General features: G+C 38.6%; 1 protein-coding gene across 1 annotated transcript; it reads right to left on the bottom strand.

Annotated features, from left to right (window-relative positions):
• Positions 1-327: 327 nt before the first annotated feature.
• On the bottom strand, positions 328-13,766 carry LOC144298845 (uncharacterized). The gene is made up of 5 exons (XM_077874089.1): positions 13,587-13,766; positions 13,192-13,284; positions 11,226-11,352; positions 10,690-10,785; positions 328-2,370 (listed from the first exon to the last, which is right to left on the bottom strand). Exons 2-5 carry the CDS (start codon positions 13,222-13,224, stop codon positions 1,124-1,126), a joined length of 1,503 nt encoding a protein of 500 aa, XP_077730215.1. The 5' UTR covers positions 13,225-13,284; positions 13,587-13,766; the 3' UTR covers positions 328-1,123.
• Positions 13,767-22,012: the final 8,246 nt, after the last annotated feature.

Genomic DNA, 22,012 nt, shown 5'->3' with positions numbered 1-22,012 from the left:
TATATATGTCATTTTCTTAGAGATTAATACATAAGGAATAAGACATGGAGGGGCCACATCTGGGGATCACAACAATTTAGCTCTGTGGCAGCTACTGTAATATCTGGTAAAGCAGAGAGAGATAAGAATGACCCCCACAGAAGAAATTGAATGTTGTTTTCCCATCACTTTCTGTGGATAGGGGCCAGACTTTAAACAAACTTATTAGACCCCGCCTATCCTACTTGGCTGAACAGGGCGAAGTTGCCACCAATGGTGGTGGGAAGATTCAAAGAAGTAGAGATTTCAGACCCAAGGCCTGAATGGATTCAACATTACACACCAGTGTTAGCATATAGTAGGAGACTTAGCATTTATTCATTAAAGCATACAGGAAATCCACATATTTCAAATAATCCTACAATAGATTCTCTGTGTCCTGAATCTAACTATAATTGGTGCAATTTGTCCATCTCCTTGTGGTTCTCTAGATACATCTAAGGATGGTGCTAACTATTCAGGGAAGCTGGATGTTCTAGAGTTCTGTCCATTCAGACTAATGGCAAAAGCCATCACCCCCCACAACCAGTAACCTTTAGACCTCTCGTGTCTACCCTCTTAACCCTATCTTTTAGCTTCTCTGATCGTGATCAGCATTTTGTTTTTCCACTGTCCATGGCAAAATTTCTTCTTTTCTGATAGTTCAATTCCAAAGAGAAGGCTTTTGCTTTCCTTATTTATGCTTGGATTAGGGTTGCATCATCTCCCTACAAAAGTTTACATCTTTAGAGAGCTGCCTCCATTGAAAATATGCTTTTTATTCATCCAGTGAAAACAGATGAACAGACAAAATGAGTGTTCTTTTCCCTCCACCTCTTAGCCTACTTCTCATGCTAGGAACAGCCTTATCCAATTTCAAGTTTCGGTTGAATACGTTTAGTCATTTTTTGCTCAAAGAATCAAGTCAATACAATATATAAAATACATTTCTAATCACATCTCCCGGTTTCTTCACTACATACATATTTCTAGTTCTCAAATGTTTCACACACAATTGGGCTTTGACTAAAAATCTTTGATCCCTTTTGCTAGAATTAGGAATTGAACCCAAAGGTAAGTGCTTTTTAAATGCCTTTCTGCATTTTTAGGGTTTATTTTTATCATGAGTTTTCTGATGTCGAATAAGTTTTGAGTTTAAGCTAAAAGCTTTTCTACACTGATTACATACAAAAGGTTTCTCTCCAGTATGGATTTTCTTGTGTTTATTAAGATTGGAGTTATTGTTAAATACCTTCTGACATTCATCACATTTATAAAGTTTCTCTTTTGTATGAATGTTTTTATGTCGATTAAGGTCTGAGCAATAGCGAAAGGTCTTTTGGCATTCATTACATGTAAAGGGCCTCTCTTCAGAATGAATTTTCTGATGTTTAGTAACATTTGAGTAATATTTAAAGGTTTTTTCACAAACATTACACTGGTATGGCCTCTCTCCAGTATGAGTTCTTCGATGTTGAGTTAGATCTGAGAAACGAACAAAGGTCTTTTTACAATTGCTGCATATGTAATGTTTCTCTCCAGTATGGATGTGTTGATGACGTTGAAGATCTATGAGCTGGGTAAAGGTCTTTTTACATTCATCACATGAAAAGGGCTTCTCTCCAGTATGAATTTTCTGATGTTTTTTAAGATTTGAACTGCTTTTGTAGGATTTATCACAATCATTACATTTGTAGGGTCTCTCTCCAGTGTGAACTCTTTGATGTAAGATAAATTTTGAGTATGGTCTGAAGTCCTTTTTACAATAATTACATGTGTAATATTTCTTTCTAACATGAATCTTTTGGTGTTGCACTTTTTCTGAGAAACTGTCAAAGGCCCTTCCACAAGACTTACAGGCAAAGAGTTTCTTTCGAGTGTGAGATTTTTGATGGAGAATCAGGTTTGGTCTCTTGCCAACATGAAATCTCTGATGTGTGTTAAAGGAAGAGAGAAACCTGAAGGTCTTCTGACACACACCACATTTGTATGGCTTCAGTCCGCTGTGCACAGTCTGGTGTTGAATAAACTTTGAAGTGCTGTTAAAGGTTTTACCACAATGGTTACACTCCAAATGTTTATCTAGAATATAAATTCTTTGGAAGACTGTAAATGATGAGCAATGCCTGAAGGCCTTTGTGTTTTGACCCTGTATGGGGGCTTTCTCTATCTTGTGAATTCCCTGATGTCTGGTAAGATGGGTGATATGGTTGAAAGCCATGCTGCAGTCCTCACATTCATAATGCTGTACAAAACTACACAATCTTTGATACCTAGCACGGTGAGAGCTTTGTCTGATGATAGTCTCAGATTCATTAAGGGCATGATAATTCACCAATGCTGGCTGACATGCTGTTAGGAAAATAGGAGGAAAATTAAATTAAATCCAGACATTACAATAAACATCAAGATCATTAGTAAGGGGGTTACAGGGTAAGAGAACATCTCAGTGATCGGGGACTTCAGAGAGGTAGGACCAGAAGTGAGGGTGGAGGAATAAAAGACACTTGTTCTCTAAGTATAAGAACTTAAGTGATCACAGGTGGCATATGAAAAATTTCTGTAAACTTGAAATACTTATATGTGACTGTAAAAACAATTAGTTAAAATTTAATTACCCAAACAGAAAAGCTTAAAGAATCTAAAAAGAGGGATGCCTGGGTGGTTCAGTGGTTGGGCATCTGCCTTGGGCTCAGGGCATGATCCTGGGGTCCCAGGATCAAGTTCCGCATCGGGCTCCTTGCATGGAGCCTGCTTCTCCCTCCACCTGTGTCTCTGCCATTCTCTCTCTCTCATAAATAAAATCTTTAAAAAAAATCTAAAAAGAATCACATGAAATTCTACACAGGGATCAAAGGTTTATTTTCATTAAGATCCCTTAAAATAGCTCTGTATAGATATAGCAATTTGTAAAAGTGATTATACTTTACATATTTTCCTTTAAACAACAAAATTGGAGGTCTTTCTATGAGTAAACATTAATCTGGTATATCAATTTTACTGATCTATATATCATATTATATACATATGATATTAATGGCACTAATTGATAATGTCATATGACAATATGACATGTCACATAATATATAACAAAATATCAGTAAAATTGATATGGGATATATATTGATATGTGTATATATATACACATCTTGTTAATTTTTTGAAATATATTCTAGGCATAGATTCTTCAAAATGAGAGGGAGTCCCAATTTTTTATATATACACACATACCACATTCAAGTTTTATACTGCAAGAGCACATCATTATTTTCTGGTATTTGGATAACTGCCACTCTGTCAAACTTAACTTTTTTGTCAAACTGTGAGGTTTTAAGTTCTAACTTTTTTTAAATAAAGAAATCTAAATGAAAATTGGTTAACTGCTAGGAAAAAATTAATTTTGAGCATTTCTATAGAACATAAGAAGTATTATATTGGTTAATAAATTCAAAATGTTTTACCATTGATAAGATGAAGAACTAGAATGTTTTTTTTTTATCTTCCTCATTCTAGATCTTGAAATGCTTTTGAAGTGATTGAAAATGTATGGAAACAGAGGAATAGTTTAAAATAGATGAATAATATTTTCCAAGATAAATGTCATTAAAAGACAGAATCAAATGGTAATTAAAAAGAGCAAAGTAGAAATAATTGGCTTGAAGATATGTTTAAATAAACAGTAGTTCACATTTATAGCAAAATTATACAGTCAAAACTAAAGTTACACAACCAAAGACAAAGCAGTAACATGGGATCCTGATTGGAGAACTCAGAGGAAAAAGGGGTGAAGAAATGAAATGTAGATCTCAAAAATTGAAACAGGAGGTTTAAAAGAGAAGTAGCACTACCCATTAATAAAAGTCCTCAAGAGGAGGAAAAAAGAAAAAAAAAAGTTTAAGAGGATTTACCAAACTTCAGATGGCTTAGTACACAGACGGCTAGAATCTCTGGGAGAAAGGAGAAGGAAATACCAGGTGGAAAAATATTATAAAGGAATAATGACCAAAAACTTTCCAAACACAATGAAAACTATAAACCCACAGATCCAAGAAGCCCCACATATCCAAACACAAGAAACATGGAGAGAATTGCACCAAGGTACATGATAATCAGACTGCTCAAAATCAGCAAAAGACAAAACTATTTTTTGAGAAAGGATAAATAGGGCATTCTGCACGTTGAACAAAGAATGACATCACATTTTCCACTAAGAACACTTCAAGCAAATAAATAATATATATACCATATATAGAACAAAAATTTTAATATCCTAAAAGGAAACAACCAAAAGCCAAAAACAAACCCTATCAACCAGAATTCTTATGCCCATTCAAAAAAATGAGGACCAAGAAAAAAAACTTCAGAAATACAAAAGCCAAAAATTCATTTCCAGCAGAACTACAAGTTAATTTAAAAGATTTAAATTTTTAAAATTTTAAAGGAAAAGGCTACCAGGTAGAAATTTAGATCTACACAAAGGGAATGAAGAACATCAGAAATTGTAACTACATGGTAAATATGTAAGGTTTTTAAAATTATTACTCAAGTCTCTCTAAAAGAGTATTGGCTGATTAAACAGAAACAGTGTACTGCGGGGCTATAACAGACATAAAAGTAAAATGTGTCACAACAGCATAAAGGCTAGGTGGAGATAAATGGACATAGAATCGTATATTAAAGATGGATACTATAAACTCAAACCTTAATGCAACTACTAACTTGAAATCATAGATACTAAGCCAAGCAAGGAGGTTTTTCTCAAAAATTTCTCAATTTAAGAAAGAGGACAAAGAGGAATAAAGAACAGATGTGACAAATAAGATATGTTCAGATGTAACCATATCAATCACATTAAATGTAAATGGCAGTCGGGGTGCATGGGTGGCTCAGTGGGTTAAGCACCCGACTCGATTTCAGCTCAGGTCATGATCTCAGGGTCAAGAGATGGAGCACCTGTGTTGGGCTCTGGGCTCAGCAGGGAGTCTCCTTGAGATATTCTTTCTCCTTCTCCTTCTCCCCCCACATGCTCCCTATCTCTCTCCCTAAAATAAATAAATAAATCTTTAAAACAACAACAACATGTAAATGGCAATAAGCCAGGTTTCTCAATCTGGGCATTACTGACAATTTATACCAGATAATTCTTGTTGTAAGGCTTCCTTGAGCATATAGGATATTTAATAGCATTTCTGGCCTCTATGCCCTAAATGCCAGAAGCATACACCCATCCTAGTTGTGACCACCAAAAATGTACCAGACATTGCCAAAAATCCTGAAGGGACAAAAATCCTCCCCTCCCCCTCATTGAGAACTATGGTATAAACATCCTAATTAAAATGGTAGAGATTATCAAGATTAGATAAGCAAAACCAAATTATATATTCTCTAAAGAAACTCATTTTAAATATTTAAAGATGCAAATAAGTTAAAAGGAAAAGAATGGAAAATATGTGCACCATGCTACTAGTCAAAAGAAAGCTTGAGTGGCTGGCTATACTAATAGAAGATAAAACAGATTGCAGGGCAGCCCTTGTGGCTCAGTGGGTTTAGCGCTGCCTCCAGCCTAGGACGTGATCCTGGAGACCTGGGATTGAGTCCCACATCAGGCTCCCTGCATGGAGCCTGCTTCTCCCTCTGCCTGTGTCTCTGCCTCTCTCTGTGTGTCTCTATGAGTAAATAAATAAAATGTTTTAAAAAAATAAAAAGTAAAACAGATTGCAGAGCAATAAAAATTTCCAGAAATAAAAATATTTCATGATAAAGTAGTCAGTGAAGAGTAAAGTAACCTTAAATATTTATGTATGTACCTACAGAGCTTCAAAATACATGATGCAAAAGGAATATCAAGAAGTAGACAAACTCACAATTATTGTTGGAGATTTCACACCCTTCTCTCAATAACGGATTAAAGAAGTAGGCAAAATTCCAGCAAATCTAGGATTGAACAACACTATCAACCAACTATACCTAATTGCTGTTTATGGAACTTTCCACTCAGCAACAGAAAACATATTCTCATCTCAAGTACATAAGGAAACATTTCCCAAATTGGACCACATTCTAGCCATTAAAAACAAGTTTCAACAAACTTAAAAGGATTCAAGTTATGCAAAGTATGTTCTTTCTCTACAATAGGATTAAATTAGAACTTAGCAAAATCCGCCAGTACTTTCAAACTAAATAATATATTTCAAACTATTCAAACAAATGAAAAGAGAAATGAACATGTATTTGAACTGAAGGAAAATGAAGACAATATATAAGAAATTGTGAGATGCCACTAACACAGTATTTGGGCAAAATTCATAGCAATAAGTGCCTGTATCAGAAGAAAGTCTCAAATCAAGACTTCAGCTTCTACCTTAAGAAAATTTTAAAAAGAACAAATTAAACCAAAGCAGAAGAAATGAAATAATAAGAATCAAAGAAGAGGGACGCCTGGGTGGCTCAGTGGTTGACCATCTGCCTTCGGCTCAGGGTGTGATCCCAGAATCCCAGCATCGAGTCCAGCATTGAGTCCCGCATCGGGCTTCCTGTGCCTAGGTCTCTGCCTCTCTGCATCTCTCATGAATAAATAAAATCTTTAAAAAAAAATAAAGAAATCAACGAAATAGAAAAATCAGAATCCAATACAGACAAAAACAAACAAACAAAAACAAAAAAACCAGTAAAACAAAAAGAAGGTACACCTGGCTGCCTCAGTCAGAGGAGTGTGCCACTCTTGATCTTGGGGTCATGAGTTCGAGCTCCACATTGAGTGTAGAGATTACTTAGATATTTTTTAAAAGAAAATTGAAAAACCTAACTAGACTGATCAAGAAAAAAAGAAAGAAAAAAACCACATTACCAATGAGGAAAAGAATGAAAGAAGTGACCTAAACTGCAGATTCTACAGCCATTAGAAGGGTAGTAAGGGAGTATAGGGAATAAAGGAATATATAGACAACTGATTTTTTGACAAAAGAGCAAAGGCAATGCAGGTTTCTCACCCTAGGCAAAAATGAATCACTAAAACAACAAGAAAGGCATCCTCCAAACAGAAATGAAAATGCTGCAGGATTTTGAATAGATGGTAAAAGTAGTAGGGGCACCTGGTGGCTCAGTGGTTGAGCGTCTGCTTTTGGCTCAGGTTGTGATCCCAAGGTCCTGAGATTGAGTTCTGCATCAGGATCCCTGAAGGGAGCCTGCTTCTCCCTCTGCCTATGTCTCTGCCTCTCTCTGCACGTCTCTCATGAATAGATAAATAAAATATTTTTTAAAAGGATGGTAAAAGTAGAAGAAAGTGAACCCTACTTAAATATACTGTAAGAAAGTAGACTTCATTTCAGTGTTTCCCTGAGTATATGCATAAAAATTTTGGAGCCAAAGACAAGGAAATCCAATTATAGCACAAGACCTGGGTATTCAATGAAAACTTTTATATAACCATAATGATGTAAATGCTGTTTATGGCTTTCATCTTTCAAGAATATGGTTATTAATATAGAATAGAATGCAAATGTTATCAGGGATGATAGTGTAAAAAATAAGCTTGATGAATGGCAATGTTGGGGGCGGGGAGAGATAAATAGAAAGGAAAGGAAGTGATGTCCTTATTTATAAAGTGGCAAGAGAAGAAATGCTATCTTTTGAGGGAAAAGTTGTTTTGTTATTTGAGGGGTGGACATAAAGCTGCTAAAAAAAATAAAATAAAATGATGTTGAAGAGGGAGAGGAGTTGAAAGAATTGCAGAAATTCAACAGAAAGTATCTCAAAGTAGAGAGTCCAGGAGAGAAGGCTCACAAAGAATTGTTAGAGCACCTGATTTATTTAATGTAACAGAGGATTTTTTAAAGCTTTTCCAGAGATTTGGGAGGTGGATTGAGGACCTGTACATAAGAACTGAAAAAAAGCTGGAGGAGTTATGAACCCCAGGAAACATTATAAGTCGTTCAAGACAACTTGCCTCAACTGTGAAAGATACTAGTCCTATAAGCCAGTCACAGTTTTATAAATACTGAATACCAACATCACAAGAAACAATTACATAGCATGTTGTGGGGATAGGAGAGAGGCATATGTATAATGGGTGGAGTCAATCAAGATCTAAACTAGATAAAAATCTATTTTTACTGTTTTTTTCTTTAAGTTCATGATAGAGAGGGGCAGAGACATAGGCAGAGGGAGAAGCAGGCTTCCTGCAGGGAACTCAATCCCAGGGACCTGGGATCATGACCTGAGCCAAAGGCAGATGCTCAACCACTGAGCCACCCGGGTGCCCCAGTAGATTATTTTTTAAAAAGGAGATCACTCTTAGCTTTTTAAAATATTTTTAAAAAGTAATCTCTATACCCAACATGGAGCTCAAACTCATTACCCCAAGATCAAGAGTCTCCTGCTTCACCAACTGAGCCAGCCAGGTGCCCCTCTCAGCTGTTTCCTCTCCCTCTCCCAAATGAATAAAATCTTTTAAAAAAAAATAATAAGGAAGAAGAATCAGCCTAAGACTATTGATTCTTTGAGTTATGCATGAAAGTTTCTTTGATCATATAATTTAAATAAAATCCATGCTTAAAAGGGTAAAAAAAAAAAAGCCATTTACAATAGCATCAGAAAGGTTAAATACTCAGGGATAAATCTGGTAAAATATGGTCAGAAAGAGTTGTAGAGACTTAGCCATTGTTAGGGAAAAAGATTCCCGAGTTAAATATGATGAATGCATACTATAAAACACTATATTGCACTACAGAAAACAGACATGTGTGTATATATATACATATATATAACTTATAAAGACCTCAGAGATAAATGGAAAGATGAGATTTTTTTCACAGCATGCCATTTAAATTGAAATGCACTTGTACACGAAACTGTGTATCTTATAACTGATAGGTGCATACTTAGCCTGGGAAATATAGCAGACTGGCTGTGGGTAAGGAGAAGAACGAGATCATGGGCTACAGAGGAAGGAAATACAAAATAATGGGAGATCTCAAATATAGCAACAGTGATCTTTGGCTATAAACTGAACAATGAAAAAATAAATAAAAATAAAAATAAACTGAACAATGTAATTGACTGAGTTCTCCACCTGACTGCCCTCCCACCACCACATTGCCAGCCATAAATGGTCTAAATCATTTTACTCAATAGGGGTGTGTGTGTGGTGTGTAGAAGTGATAAAAACAAACCAAGAAAGCAAACATTTGTTTTCTAAAACAACACAGTGGAGACAGTAGGAAATAATACTGTAGTAAGTCTAAATGGGACTACAACTTGATAGAAAAATATGCAGAATTTGGGCAGCCCGGGTGGCTCAGCGGTTTAGCGCCGCCTTCGGCCCAGGGTGTGATCCTGGAGCTCCAGGATCGAGTGCTACCATCGGGCTCCCGCATGGAGCCTACTTCTCCCTCTGCCTGTGTCTCTGCCTGTGTGTGTGTGTGTGTGTGTGTGTGTGTGTGTGTGTGTGTCTAAAGAATGAATAAATAAAATCTTAAAAAAAAAAAAAAAAAGGAAAATCTGCAGAAGTGCACAAAGAATGAAAAGATAAAGAAGAAAGACAAATACATCAGTGATCAAGGAGAGGGTTCAGAGAGGACCGCTCTGGATAGATGAACTAGTTTGGGGGTGGGAGAGGAGTTTGGGCTAGGTCATCACGTTTTTTTAAATAAGAAGGCCCACTGTTATTTGGAATTCTTGGGAAAACAAGCTTATAAAAGCTTTGAATTTGTTCCTGGGTTCTATGCTCTCTTCCCAAAATGCCAACAACAGTTTATATACATTTTGGGATTTTAGTCTACTCTTTAGATCTAATAATGTCCCAAGCCAAATCCTCATCATCTGTCTTTCAGAAGTCTGTTAGTGAGCTTCTGTATCATACCTTGAAACCCAAACATGTTTCATGCTTTAAAGCCTAAGCATGGGGCAGCCCCCTGTGGCTCAGCGGTTTAGCGCCACCTTCAGCTTGGGGTGTGATCCTGGAGACCCCGGATCGAGTCCCACAGTGGGTTCCCTGCATGGAGCCTACTTCGCTTTCTCTTTCTCTCTCTCTCTCTCTCTCTCTCTGCCATGAATAAATAAATAAAATCTTTAAATAAATAAAATCTTTAGATAAATAAAAAATCTTTAAATAAAGTCTTTAAATAAATAAATAAATAAATAAATAAATAAATAAATAAATAAATAAATAAATCCTAAGCATGCTTCTCTGAAATCCCTAAATGACCTTGCATTCTGGCAGTTTCTACTTTCTGTACTGAAAGGGGTGTCCTCACTCTCCATCAGATGGTGAATTTGATTGTTTTTCTGGTTATGATACATCTGATTACTTATTATCTTAATCTAGAGAGAGAGAAAAAAAATCCTTCTCCTGAACTCTTTCTTGGGGAAAAAAGAAAAGGCTTTTCATGACACTTTCTTGAGCTAAGCCATTCATTCATTCCAATCACTGATGAGTTACTTGACCAGTTCAGCTATTCATACTTCTGTCTCTTCATGTGGTAACTTAAACACACCATTTAGGGTCCTAAGACTGGAGGCATAACAAAAGGAGCACAGGGAGAATGATGAACGTGGAAGATGGGAGCCCGTGGGAGAACTCCTCTCCTGTCACCACCTCAGGGGTCCAGATTACTCTGACAAATTAGGGTTTTAGCTGTGCTGGCTTCCACCTGCTTGGTGCTGATTAGTTACCTGGGCATGGAGCACTCATCACCTCTTTCTCCATCATCCAGATGTCCTTCCCTTTCTTCAAAGTGGATATCACTTCTGCCTTATAAGTCCAGTGTCCTAAGATTAATAAATGACCTTGATTATGCTGTGTCTATTACAGAATTTAGACCCACACTTTTGGTGATAATCTTATTACCACATTAAAAATCTCTTAGCAACCTCCAAAGTACTATTTTTATTCTTTTTTTTTAAAGGACCATCTACATTTTTAGCAATTCCCCCGGCTGTCTCTTAGGCACACAATAGTCTAAGAAGAATGGCTTTTAAAGAAAGTGTGATGGTTTGGAAAATGGAGAATATGAAGCTTGAGTTGTCACACGATGAAAGTGTCCTTTCCTAGCATCACATGGCTCCAGTCCTTTGCTGAGGAATGTCAAGTTGAAATTCAGTCAAGCATTCTCAGGGATCAAGCATTCTCAGAGGTTTTGCAGATATTTATACAGAAGGAAAACTTCTACCACAGGCAGTTTTAAACTACCAAAGAAAGATCTCCTTACCCAAAGACACGAGATAATCACAGTTATCCAGCATCACATCCTTATACAATTGTCTTTCTTCAGGGTTCAGACAAGCCCACTGGTCCGGAGAAAAGATCACAGCCACATCTCTTAATTTCACTGACTCCTGAAATAACAATTTATACTTTATTTGTATGCATGCTTCCATGTGGCTCTGGTAGGTATCTTTCAAGTTGGGCATTGAGGGAGACAGACAGTATATGAGGATATGTAAGAATGTGTCCAAAAGCTATAATGGAAAGTGGAAACTGGAAGAAGTCTGCTTTATCCTTGTAGAGTTTGGGGAGGCAAAATTACTTATCCTCATGAAAAAGAACACTTCAAGAAATACATTTTGTGTGTGTATGCTTGGCATAGAAGTCAGCATGGTGAGGCTTCCACCCATGGGAATATGACTGAAACCTCCAAGTCAGAATCCCGCCCAGATGAACAGTGGGGATACTCCTCCTCCTGGATGTTGGGCTAGAACACTGGTCTTTGCCTGCCTTCAGACTTAAACTGAGTCTTGAGTCTCAAGCCTGCCAGATTTCAGACTGGAACTTACACCATTGTCTTTCTTGGTTTTTGAGCTTTCTTACTTGGGCTAGAACTACACCATTGGTGGTCCTGTGTCTCCAGATTGCTAACCACAGATCTGGGGACTTCTCAGCCTTCATAATCACAGGAGTCTTTATAGTAAGTCCTATAGATCTCCTCTTGGAGGACCCCAATTAATACAATCACTTCTTCAATGCATGCAGGGTGAGTTGAGAAAAATTGTGATTATATGAACTGAGGCATCAAGGAATACCTGCAAAAATGAGGTAAAGTTAAGTTATACTTTAAAGGAGAGGACACTTTTGGCTCTAGCCATGATAGAGTAGTTGCTGTGAGTTGTCCTCTCACCATCAGAGAACTAAAGGGCTAGATAAATATATAAGCCACTGTTTTTACACACTGAAAAGCAACCTATCCAAGGCTGTGACCCTTGACAGAAGAAAAGCATGTTATCCTGGCATTCTCCTTGGTGGCATTTCTAGAGCCACAGTGCAGAGACATAGAACACAAAGCAATGGTTTTGCTGGGTGGAGGGAGAGGATATCAGAGTTTGGAGCTTCCTTCCAACACAGCTAGGGTTGGGAGGGCAGGGTGCTAGAGAAGGAGCCCTAAGTACCTGTATGGGAATTTCCCTTGGATCCTTGGCTGACATTGGAAGTGTGCCTGTACAGGGCCAGATTTAGAAGAATAGCTCTTAGGATACTGAGTGAGACAGAAGCTTCAGAGGTCTCTAAGAAATCCTACTTTCTTTGGTAAAAATGTAGGATTCCAGACTATTCCAGTGCCCAGAGAGAACAGGGAGACTGAGCATTTAGTTGAGGTCACACACCTAAAGTTCCATACCCAGCAAAGATATCCCTCAAAAATAAAGGCAGGTACAAATTTATCAATTGGATTTGAAAAGTTGAATGGCCAGTAGCCACAAGACAAATAGAAACTTCTCTTCCAGAAGAAATCAGTATGATAATTTTTTATATCTGTTACAGCTTCCTAACAGTTCACCCCCAAAAAGTTACATTGAAGTCCCAATCCCCAGTACCTCCGAATGTGACCTTACTTGAAAATAGGGTTTTTACAGACATAATCAAGTTAAAAATGAGACTAGGGTGGGCCTTAATCCAATACGAGAGAGGAAATTTGGACTCAGAAGCAGACATGCATGCACAGAGGGAACTTTGGGCCAAGAGACAGATATGGGAGGAGACAAAGGGAGATCTCAATGTAAAGATAAAGACAGAGGCTGCAGGGATGTGTCTACAAGCTGAAGAATGCCCAAGATTTCCAGAATACCACCAGAAGCTAGGATTGAGGCTTGGAACAGATTCTCCCTTATAGCCCCAGGCAGCAAAATGTTTTTAGGCCCTGTAAATTCATATTTTAGGAAGGAAATCAGAAGTAAACAATTCACCTGTGATATCACCTTTAGAAACGAAAGGGCCATTTTTCTCCGTCTCCTCCTCCTCCTCTTCTCAGAAGAAAGCAGACTCCCGAGAAGTCACACCTTCAAAGTAAGAGCAGAAGTATGTGAAACCAGGCACCCCAACTTCCATCCTCACCCCAAATCACTACCACCTCAACTACGCAGAGGAAACCAGGAATACACACCAGCCTCCCAACCTTGACCTTCAGGTTCCTCTCTTCTCCTGGGCCCTACAGGGAGCCCACACGTGATGGATGCTGCAGCAGCTGGGATTTGGTGTGTATGTGGCCTCTCCCTATGTTCCAAAGTGTGTGGCTCTGCTTCCCAGATCTACCCTGAACAAAATTCCCTCTGCATCCCAGTGGAATAGAGCATGAACTCACCTTCCCAGAGAGGTTAGCCCCAGGATGGGCAGCAAGCATCTGAGCCTACTTACATAGAGCCCAGATCATTGTGCCCAGAATCTTCTCGTTTCCCAATCAAGGCCAGTAACTGCTGGCAGAGCTCTCAGCGATTTTGGTCCTAAGAATAGCTGGAACAAGGAGTAGGGAATGCAGGAGTGTCTGTCAAGATTTAGGCTGAAAACTCCCAAGTGCTCTTTATTCATGCCTCCTGTGTACCCCAATCATGATGTCATACGACAGACACCACAGAAGGGCTTGTGATGCACTTCCCACTTGAATCTTTGAGTTGAGATCTCACCTGATGCCACTCACCCACATGAAGCAGCTGCAGGGAGGAGGAGAAGCAGTTAGGTGCCTTCAGTGGGGTAATGGTATAAAAATAGCCTAGAATGTCCAGGTGGACCTGATATAATCAAAAGGGCCCTGGTGAGAAGGAGGCAGGGGCATCAGGTGATGAAGAGGGGTCAAGAGCTAAGGAAGAGTAAGGAAACAGGTCATCCCTAGAGCCTCCAGAAGGAACACAGTCTTCCCAGTACCTTGATTTTAGCCCTGTAAGACCCATCTCGGACTTCTATCCTTCAGAACCGCAAGGTAATCGATTTATGTTGTGTTAAATCATGCTCTGTGTTTGTGTAACTTAGTTACAACAGCAATGAAAACTGATGCAGGGGCCAGAGGCAAGAGGGCTGGGGTTGGGATGAGTTAGGCACAGAGTGCGCATGTCTGGACCAGAGGCCAGGAAAGAGCACGCCAGGTGTAGATACTTGCTCTCGCCCAAAGCCCAGGGTGACCACATGCTGCAGCAGGACAGATGCCCAGGCAGGGAGAGATGCCCCAGGCACCAATCAGCTGGGCCCAGCGGATGGCACCAGACACCAGTCCTACTCCCCTGCTCCTTTGCTTCTCATTTAGCCTTCATACAGGGGAACATTTGCCTCGAGGCAAAACAGAGGAACAGGGGAAAGAGCATATGTGAAATCAGAGAACTTAATTTCTCAATCGACTGATGGTTTCAGAAGACCCTGTTTTAAACATGAAGATGTGAAATTAGAGAGGTATGAATATGGGTGTTTACCATCATTTGTGGCCGAGCTAGTTGCATTATTCAGAAAGTAAAGGCACTGACATTTTTCACACACATGATGGCTGTTTTAGCAGGCTGCTGGGGGATCCTGTGAACCTGGCAGGTGCTAAGCACTTCTAAGCTCATGATCTCATTTACTGACACAGTCATCCTCTGCGGACATTATTCTGTTATTTTGGAGATGAAGAAAGGGAGGATTCTGAGAAAGAGGCAATTTGCCCCAGGCCTCCTAGTGGTGAGGGGCCCCACTGGGCATCAGCCTCCCAGCTGCCTGATGCTGAAAGACTAGGCATTCTGGCACGACCCTCCAGGGCATAATCCTGAGGATAGGATCTGCATCTGGCCCCATCTTACTTGGCAGGCTCATCAACCACCAATCCCCAAACCCATATCATTTTTCACACTCCATGCTTCTGAGTTTATTTTTTTTTATATTATTCTCTCTTTCTAGGCTTTGTTCCTAGAGCAGGGACTGTACCTTTTATGTCTTGCTACATGAAGCCTTCAGCTCTGGAGTCTGGCACTTTACCTGCCAGTGAAGAGGCATTCTTTCTTTTAAGAGTCTCCCACCACCGACCTGCTGTACTGGCATGAATGATTTTATTTCAGTATCTTGAAATCTCTTTAGTGTTAATACAATTGTTCTCATTTTAATTATTATAAAATTTAAACATTATTTTTCTAAGATCAATGGCCAGACAGTTGTGGTCCTGATGGGATATATCCCAAAGTTGTCTGAACCCAGGGCTGGAGGGCTTGACAGTTGCCACAGAATGCTCCGTTATAAATACAGAAAGGCAGAAATTGTGATTAGCTGCTTAATATTAACAAATTTTAGGGGCTTTGGTAGGTACTTAGCTTTGGTGTACCTCTGTTTTCCTTAAAATGAAGGCATTGGTCTCTTTCACATTTTTTTCTTTATCATAAGCATGGTGGAAACATATGTGTGATTCTGCAGGTATAACCTGAATCTGCAGAGAAAAAAGACTTTCAGGGCACCTGGGTGGCTCACTGGTTGAGTGTCTGCCTTTGGCTCAGGTTGTAATCCCGAGGTCCTGGGATCAAGTCCTGCACCAGATTCCCTGCTTCTCTCCCTCTGCCTGTGTGTGTGTGTCTCTCTCTCTTTCTATCTCATGAGTAAATAAATAAAATCTTTAAAAAAAAAAAAAAGAAAGAAAGAAAAATACTTTCTTTTGGATCTGACTTTTTGTTTTTTAAATAATTGACATTTTTATTAAGATCATTGTAGATTCACATGCCATTGTAAGAAACAGAGATGCCGGGATGCCCGGGTGGCTCAGCAGTTAAGCGTCTGCCTTTGGCTCAGGGCATGATCCCAGGGTCATGGGATCGAGTTCCGCATTAGGCTCCCTGCATGGAGCCTGCTTCTCCCTCTGCCTGTGTCTCTGCCTCTGTGTGTGTGTGTCTCTCATGAATAAATAAATAAAATCTTTAAAAAAAAAACTATGCAAAAAAAAGAAAGAAAGAAGAAAGAAAGAAAGAAAGAAAGAAAGAAAAGAAAGAAAGGAAAAGATGCCATGTACCCAGTTCTCCCAATGTCAGCTTCTTGCAAAATGATAGTATAGTATCAAAACCAGGATGTTAACATTGATAAAATTCTCCAATGTTACAATACATGATACACATAGTGGCTTATGTAACATATTTAAACTATTATTCCTCATTAGCAATCTGTGGTTCCATGTACTTCACAAAACTGCACTGAACGTGGGCCATTGACCTGGCATTTTCAGTAGTCCCTCTACTGTATATGGGATACATACTTCAGGTAATTTTTATTGCTGACTTTCACAAGATAACCGAAACCTTGAACATCATCCCTCAGAAGAAGTAATCAGAATCTTGGATCCGGAAAATGTACAGCCAATTCCACATAACCATATTGTTCAATTCAGTTTTGGAAATTAATCCATCCTGTTTCTCCCCACTCTGGCATAAAGGGGTAGCACATGGTCCTGTTAGGCTCACATTGAGTGACTTCCCTCTACCCTGTCAAACATAGGCATTAACTGATTATATGACATAGTCACAAGCTAAATATTCAACCACATTTCCCAACTGTCTGGCTACCCAGAAGATTTGTGATTGGTTTGTCTTCCTCACTAGAATGTATACTTCATGAGGGAGTAGAATTTTTCTGTCTTGTCCACTAATGGATATATCCTTAGCAGTTAGGAACATATACCTGATAGAAATAGGCTCTCAATTTTTTTAAAGATTTTATTTATTTATTCATGAGTGACACATAGAGAGAAAGAGAGAGAGAGAGAGAGAGAGAGAGAGGCGCAGAGACACAGGCAGAGGGAGAAGCAGGCTCCATGCAGGGAGTCTGACGTGGGATTCGATCCCGGGTCTCCAGGATCATACCCTGGGCTGAAGGCGGTGCTAAACCACTGAGCCACCCGGGTGCCCCAGGCTCTCAATTTTTAAATGCATGTTTAAAATATGGGAAGTGAGGAAGGAGAGGGATAAAGAGGAAATGCTGGAGTTGGAAGATGCTGGAGTTGGAAGCATTGAAAAATTGAAGTTGATTTTCAGAATTCTACCCAGAAATGTGGAAGGATACTTCTCTATAGCTCTTCCAAATCTCAGACTATGGTCTTGGTCCTGTTGCTTGGAAGGAAGAGCAACATTACCTGATGTTCCCCCTTTTTTTTTTTTTTAATATATAGGTAGGTGTAGGTTCCCAGTTCTTTGTAACAGAACTAGAATCTGAATCCATTCTTCCTAAAGCTCAGGTGAGCTCTTCCCACTACAGCAATTTTTTTGAAGATTTTATTTCTTTATTTGTTTATTTATTTATTTATTTATTTATTTATTAGAGAGAGACAGAGCACGAGTGGGGGGAGGGGCAGAGGGAAAGGGAGAAGCAGGGTCCCCACTGAGCCCAGAGTCAGAATCTGGTGCATCCCAGAATGCTGAGATCATGACCTGAGCCACCCAGGCACTCCCCCAAATTAGAGCAATTTTACTAGACAATAACTAATAGCTCCTCAATGTCTAATATAAAGGATTTTTTATTAGACCATGAGTGTTTGATATAAAGAATTTACAGAAAAATTAAAACTGGAAATGTGTATTATACTAATGTTCAGGTGTTCCAAGATAGATATAAAAATAAAAAATAAATAAATAAATAAAAATCACTCATAACTATGATTTTGATTATATTGAAAACACTGTGCTATTAGATGTAAGTTATTTATAAATAGTTATAAAAATAAATATTTATTTTTAAAATTTACTATTAAATAGTAAGTTATTTATAAATGGATCTATCAAAAATTGGAAAAATATAACCTAAAATGACTTCATCTGGAGTTCCTCCATCAAGATATCTTTGACTGGAATTTCATAATGGATGCTTTTTTTTTTTTTTTTTTTTTTTTTGGTCTTCTTAAGCAATTAAGTTCAAACAGTTAATTCAGAGGCTGAAACTGGCTTCCAGTTAGTTAAAGCCCTTAGCAAGTGTGGCAACATGTAGGGACAGAAGAAGATTAGTTTGGGCATTTTAAAAATGAGGGGCCTATTACTCTAATGAGTCCAGTGATGGTATGTTTGGAAGGCCAGCTTTTTAGAACAAGTTCCTTTAGTCTTCTGTTAAGTTTCTTTTTCTTTCCTATCATTTGGATTTAAGTACTGGAGTGATGGACTGGTATGAGTTATTTGGGCTAATGTTACATATAGACCATTCAGTTTGCTTTAGCTCTGGATTTTAAGGACAAAAGATGGGAAAAGGGGTTTGATGTGTGGTCATCTAAAGCCTTTCCTTTGTCTCATTAACTAAGGAATATATGAGCTACCTCAGGCCAGTGATGTCTCTATTGTCATGACTGTATTTATAATCCCATTTCCATTTTCTCAGTTATTTCTCAAATATATTTCGGTTCACTCTTTGGTCAAGTACGGTTGTATTTTTAGCTCCTCTACTTGAATCCAATCAAAGCAGAATGGGTCCTGTCTAGGTATGAGAATTTAATGTTTGTATCCACTTTAATTGGAGAAATACACATGTATTCCTTAGGATATTAGTGAACTGTGCATGCTCATGGGCTCATCTGAGAATACCCAAACTAACTTTTCTTTGGAGAAGCCTTAGTAATATCAGAGAGAGAAGAGTAGCGGACAAGAAAGAGAAATTGAGTGTCTTATTCACAAAATTATCTGTGCATTGGGATCAGGCCCATGAGACTTGTTAAACTAGAGCCTCTGCTTTAGGCTTAGCAGGGCAACTCTGTCACTAATGGTTGAAGGAATTCACCCAGCAATGTATGATAGGTCCTGACTTTGTAGGTCAGAAATCCACTAGGTAGCAGAAACTGGAAAGATTTAATGTTTATTAAGTCATTAAGAAATGTAGTTACCTTCAAGCAAAACACTACCTTAAGTAGGTTCTCCATTTTTTTAATGGAAGCCAATAGCCCTCTGTTGCAATAAGTCAATCATCATCCATCAACCATCAGCAATCACTCTTTAAGTTCTGGTTTCAAAATTAAGGAGAAAAATCAATTAAAGCTTTTTTTTTCTGTCTCTGCAGATAGGAATTTTCTTTTTTCATTTTAAAGATTTATTTATTTAAGAGAGAGAGGGAGAGAGTGTGAGCAGGAGAAGAGGCCAAGGGAGAGGAAGAGAGAGAATTTCAAGCAAACTGCCTTCTGAGCACAGAGCCCAACATGGGGCTCAATCTCATGACCCCAAGACCATGACCTGAACCAAAACCAAGAGTTGGATACTTAACCCGTTGAGCCACCCAGGCACCCCTAGGAATTTTCTTCAATAGTTTTAATCCCAGAAACTAAGTTCATATCATTTATGTCTATTTGGATTGGGTATACAGTTTTTCAGACAGAATCTTTTTATCATCTACCATATTGCCTCTATTCCTAAAAAACATTCATGGTCTAATTTATTATCTTTAATGAACACCCTCAATAAAGTATTTTTCTGATTACATTATTCTTTGCTTCCTACTCTCAATATAGAGAATATGATAAAGGCAATACCTTGGCTCATTTCAAATCCTAGGCTGGATCTTCTCATTTTTATGGTGGATATTTCAAAGAACCATGGTCAAAGGAAGATGTAAAATACATCTGTAATCATATGTTCCCGTGATGAGTACATTCCATGCTGAGTATGTTCTTAAATTTCCTCCATGAGTTTTATACTCTAGGATTTTTCATACAGTATGAACTCTGATGAACAAGAGTTGAGTATTCAGTATGGGAAACTATTTAGCTATAGATAGTTTCTCTGGATGAATTCTCTGGTGTTTAGTAAAGATATGGCACCTAGAGACCTTTGCAATATTATCACGATTTTAGAAATTCTATTTCCTATGAGCTTTCTGATGTTGAACAAGGTATGACCTTCTTTTAAAAGCTTTTTTTTACATTGAATACAAAGGGTTTCCCATCTAAATGAGTTCTCTTATGACCACTGAGATTAGATGCAGTTCTGAAGGTCTTGTCACACTGGCTACATCCATATGGCTTTTCTCCAGGATGAGTTCTTTCATGCTAGGTAAGATCATAGTTAGTCCACAAAATCATGTCCACACACTTGACAATGAAAAAGTTTCTCTCCAGCGTGAATTTTTTTAATGTCATTTGAGGACCTCTTCTTGACTAAAGATCTTTCTACACAGATTACACTTAAAGGGTTTCTCTCCAGTATGATTTCTCTGATGTCTATTAGATGGTGAGTCAAACTTAAAGCATTTTTCACATTTATCACATTTATATAGTGTTGGTTCAGTAGAACTTACCCAGTGTTCAATAAGCTTTGAAACTTTGTCCAAGGTATCTATATATTTATTGCATTCAAAGTGTTGCCCTGGGGTATGAATTCTTTTATGTCATTTCAAGGTTGCCTGTTGGCTAAAGGCCCTTCCACGTTTATCAGGTAGAAAGGGTTTTTTTCCCATGTGAACTCTCCCATGTTCAATAAGGAGGGAGTAAAATGTAAAGGCCCTGTTACATGCATCACATTTGTGTAGTTTTGGTCTTGTATGCTTTTTCTGTTGTCATATAAATTTTGAAGCTCTGGTAAAAAGTATTTCCACAATCATGACCTTCAAAGAGTTGCTTGAACGCATGGATGTTTTGGTGAGTAGAAAATGATGAACAGGGGATCCCTGGGTGGCTCAGAGGTTTAGCACCTGCCTTTGGCCCAGGGCATGATGCTGGAGTCCCGGGATCAAGTCTTACATCGGGGTCCCTGCATGGAGCCTGCTTCTCCCTCTGCCTGTGTCTCTGCCTCTCTCTCTCTCTCTCTCTCTCTCTCTGTCTCTCATGAATAAATAAATAAAAGTCTTTTTTAAAAAACAATGAACAATACCTACAAGGCCTTCATGTGCATCCTGTTTGTGTGGTTTCTGTACCATATGAATTTTCTTATGTCATGTAAAGGTGAGCTATGACTGAATGTTGTTCCACAGTCTTCACACTCACAGCTCTGCATTCCAGTGGAAAGTCTGCTGTGCTGTCAAGTGTGAGCTCTGTCTGAGGGCACCCATGGATTCATTACATTTAGGAGAAAAATCCAGAGTTGGTTGGCAGGCTGATGGGGAGACAATAAGAGAAGAAAATAAGATGAGACTCTCACATCACAATATAAATCACAATGAAGTGTGTGTGTGTGTTTATGTGTGTAGGATACAAAGAAATGGTGATTGCAAGTTGGGAAGTAGCAGTGTGTGGGGATGAGGAGTGAATGGTGCAGCTATGCATTTTGAAGGTCTCATTTATTTTTTTTTTAGTTTTTTTTTTTTTTTTTTTTTTTACACAGAGAGAGCACAAACAGGGAGCAGGGGAGGGGCAGAGGGAAAGGGAGAAGCAGACTCCCTGCTAAGTAGGGAGCCCAATGCAGTCTCCATTCCCAAGACCCTGGGATCATGAACTGAGCCAAAGGCAGACATTTAACCAACTAAGCCACCCCAGCACCCTGAAGGTCTCATTTAAAAGCAGCACTAGTATTTCTTAAACAATAAAAAGGCACAGGCATTATTCTTTAAACTGAAAGTTTTTTCTTTAAGAATTACCAATTAAAAGTTTTACACTCAAAAACCTTATTTATTATTTGAGAGAGAGAAAAATTTGAGAGAGAAAAAAAACAGGGGAGGCAGGAGGGGCAGAGGGAGAGGAAAGAAGATCCCCAAGCAGGCTCCCCACCGAGTGCAGAGCCTGATGCAGGGCTCCATCCCAGGACCGTGAGATCATGACCTGAGCCAAAATCGAGAGACAGATGCCTAACCAATTGAGCCATCCAGGTGCCCCTATACACAAAAAAAATTGTACAC

Source organism: Canis aureus, chromosome 26 (assembly GCF_053574225.1).
Source record: "Canis aureus isolate CA01 chromosome 26, VMU_Caureus_v.1.0, whole genome shotgun sequence".
NCBI lineage: Eukaryota > Metazoa > Chordata > Mammalia > Carnivora > Canidae > Canis > Canis aureus.
Note: the sequence above shows the minus strand (reverse complement) of the source record. Positions and strands in the feature narration are given on the sequence as shown.

Bases quoted from the DNA above. Each gene is read 5' to 3' on its own strand.
- LOC144298845 (XM_077874089.1), bottom strand. From the start codon at position 13,224: ATGGCCCTTTCGTTTCTAAAGGTGATATCACAG. The intron at 11,353-13,191 runs GTGAATTGTTTA...TTGTTATTTCAG, and splicing joins TTCTAAAGGTGATATCACAG to GAGTCAGTGAAATTAAGAGA. The intron at 10,786-11,225 runs GTAAGGAGATCT...TATTAATCTTAG, and splicing joins TGATTATCTCGTGTCTTTGG to GACACTGGACTTATAAGGCA.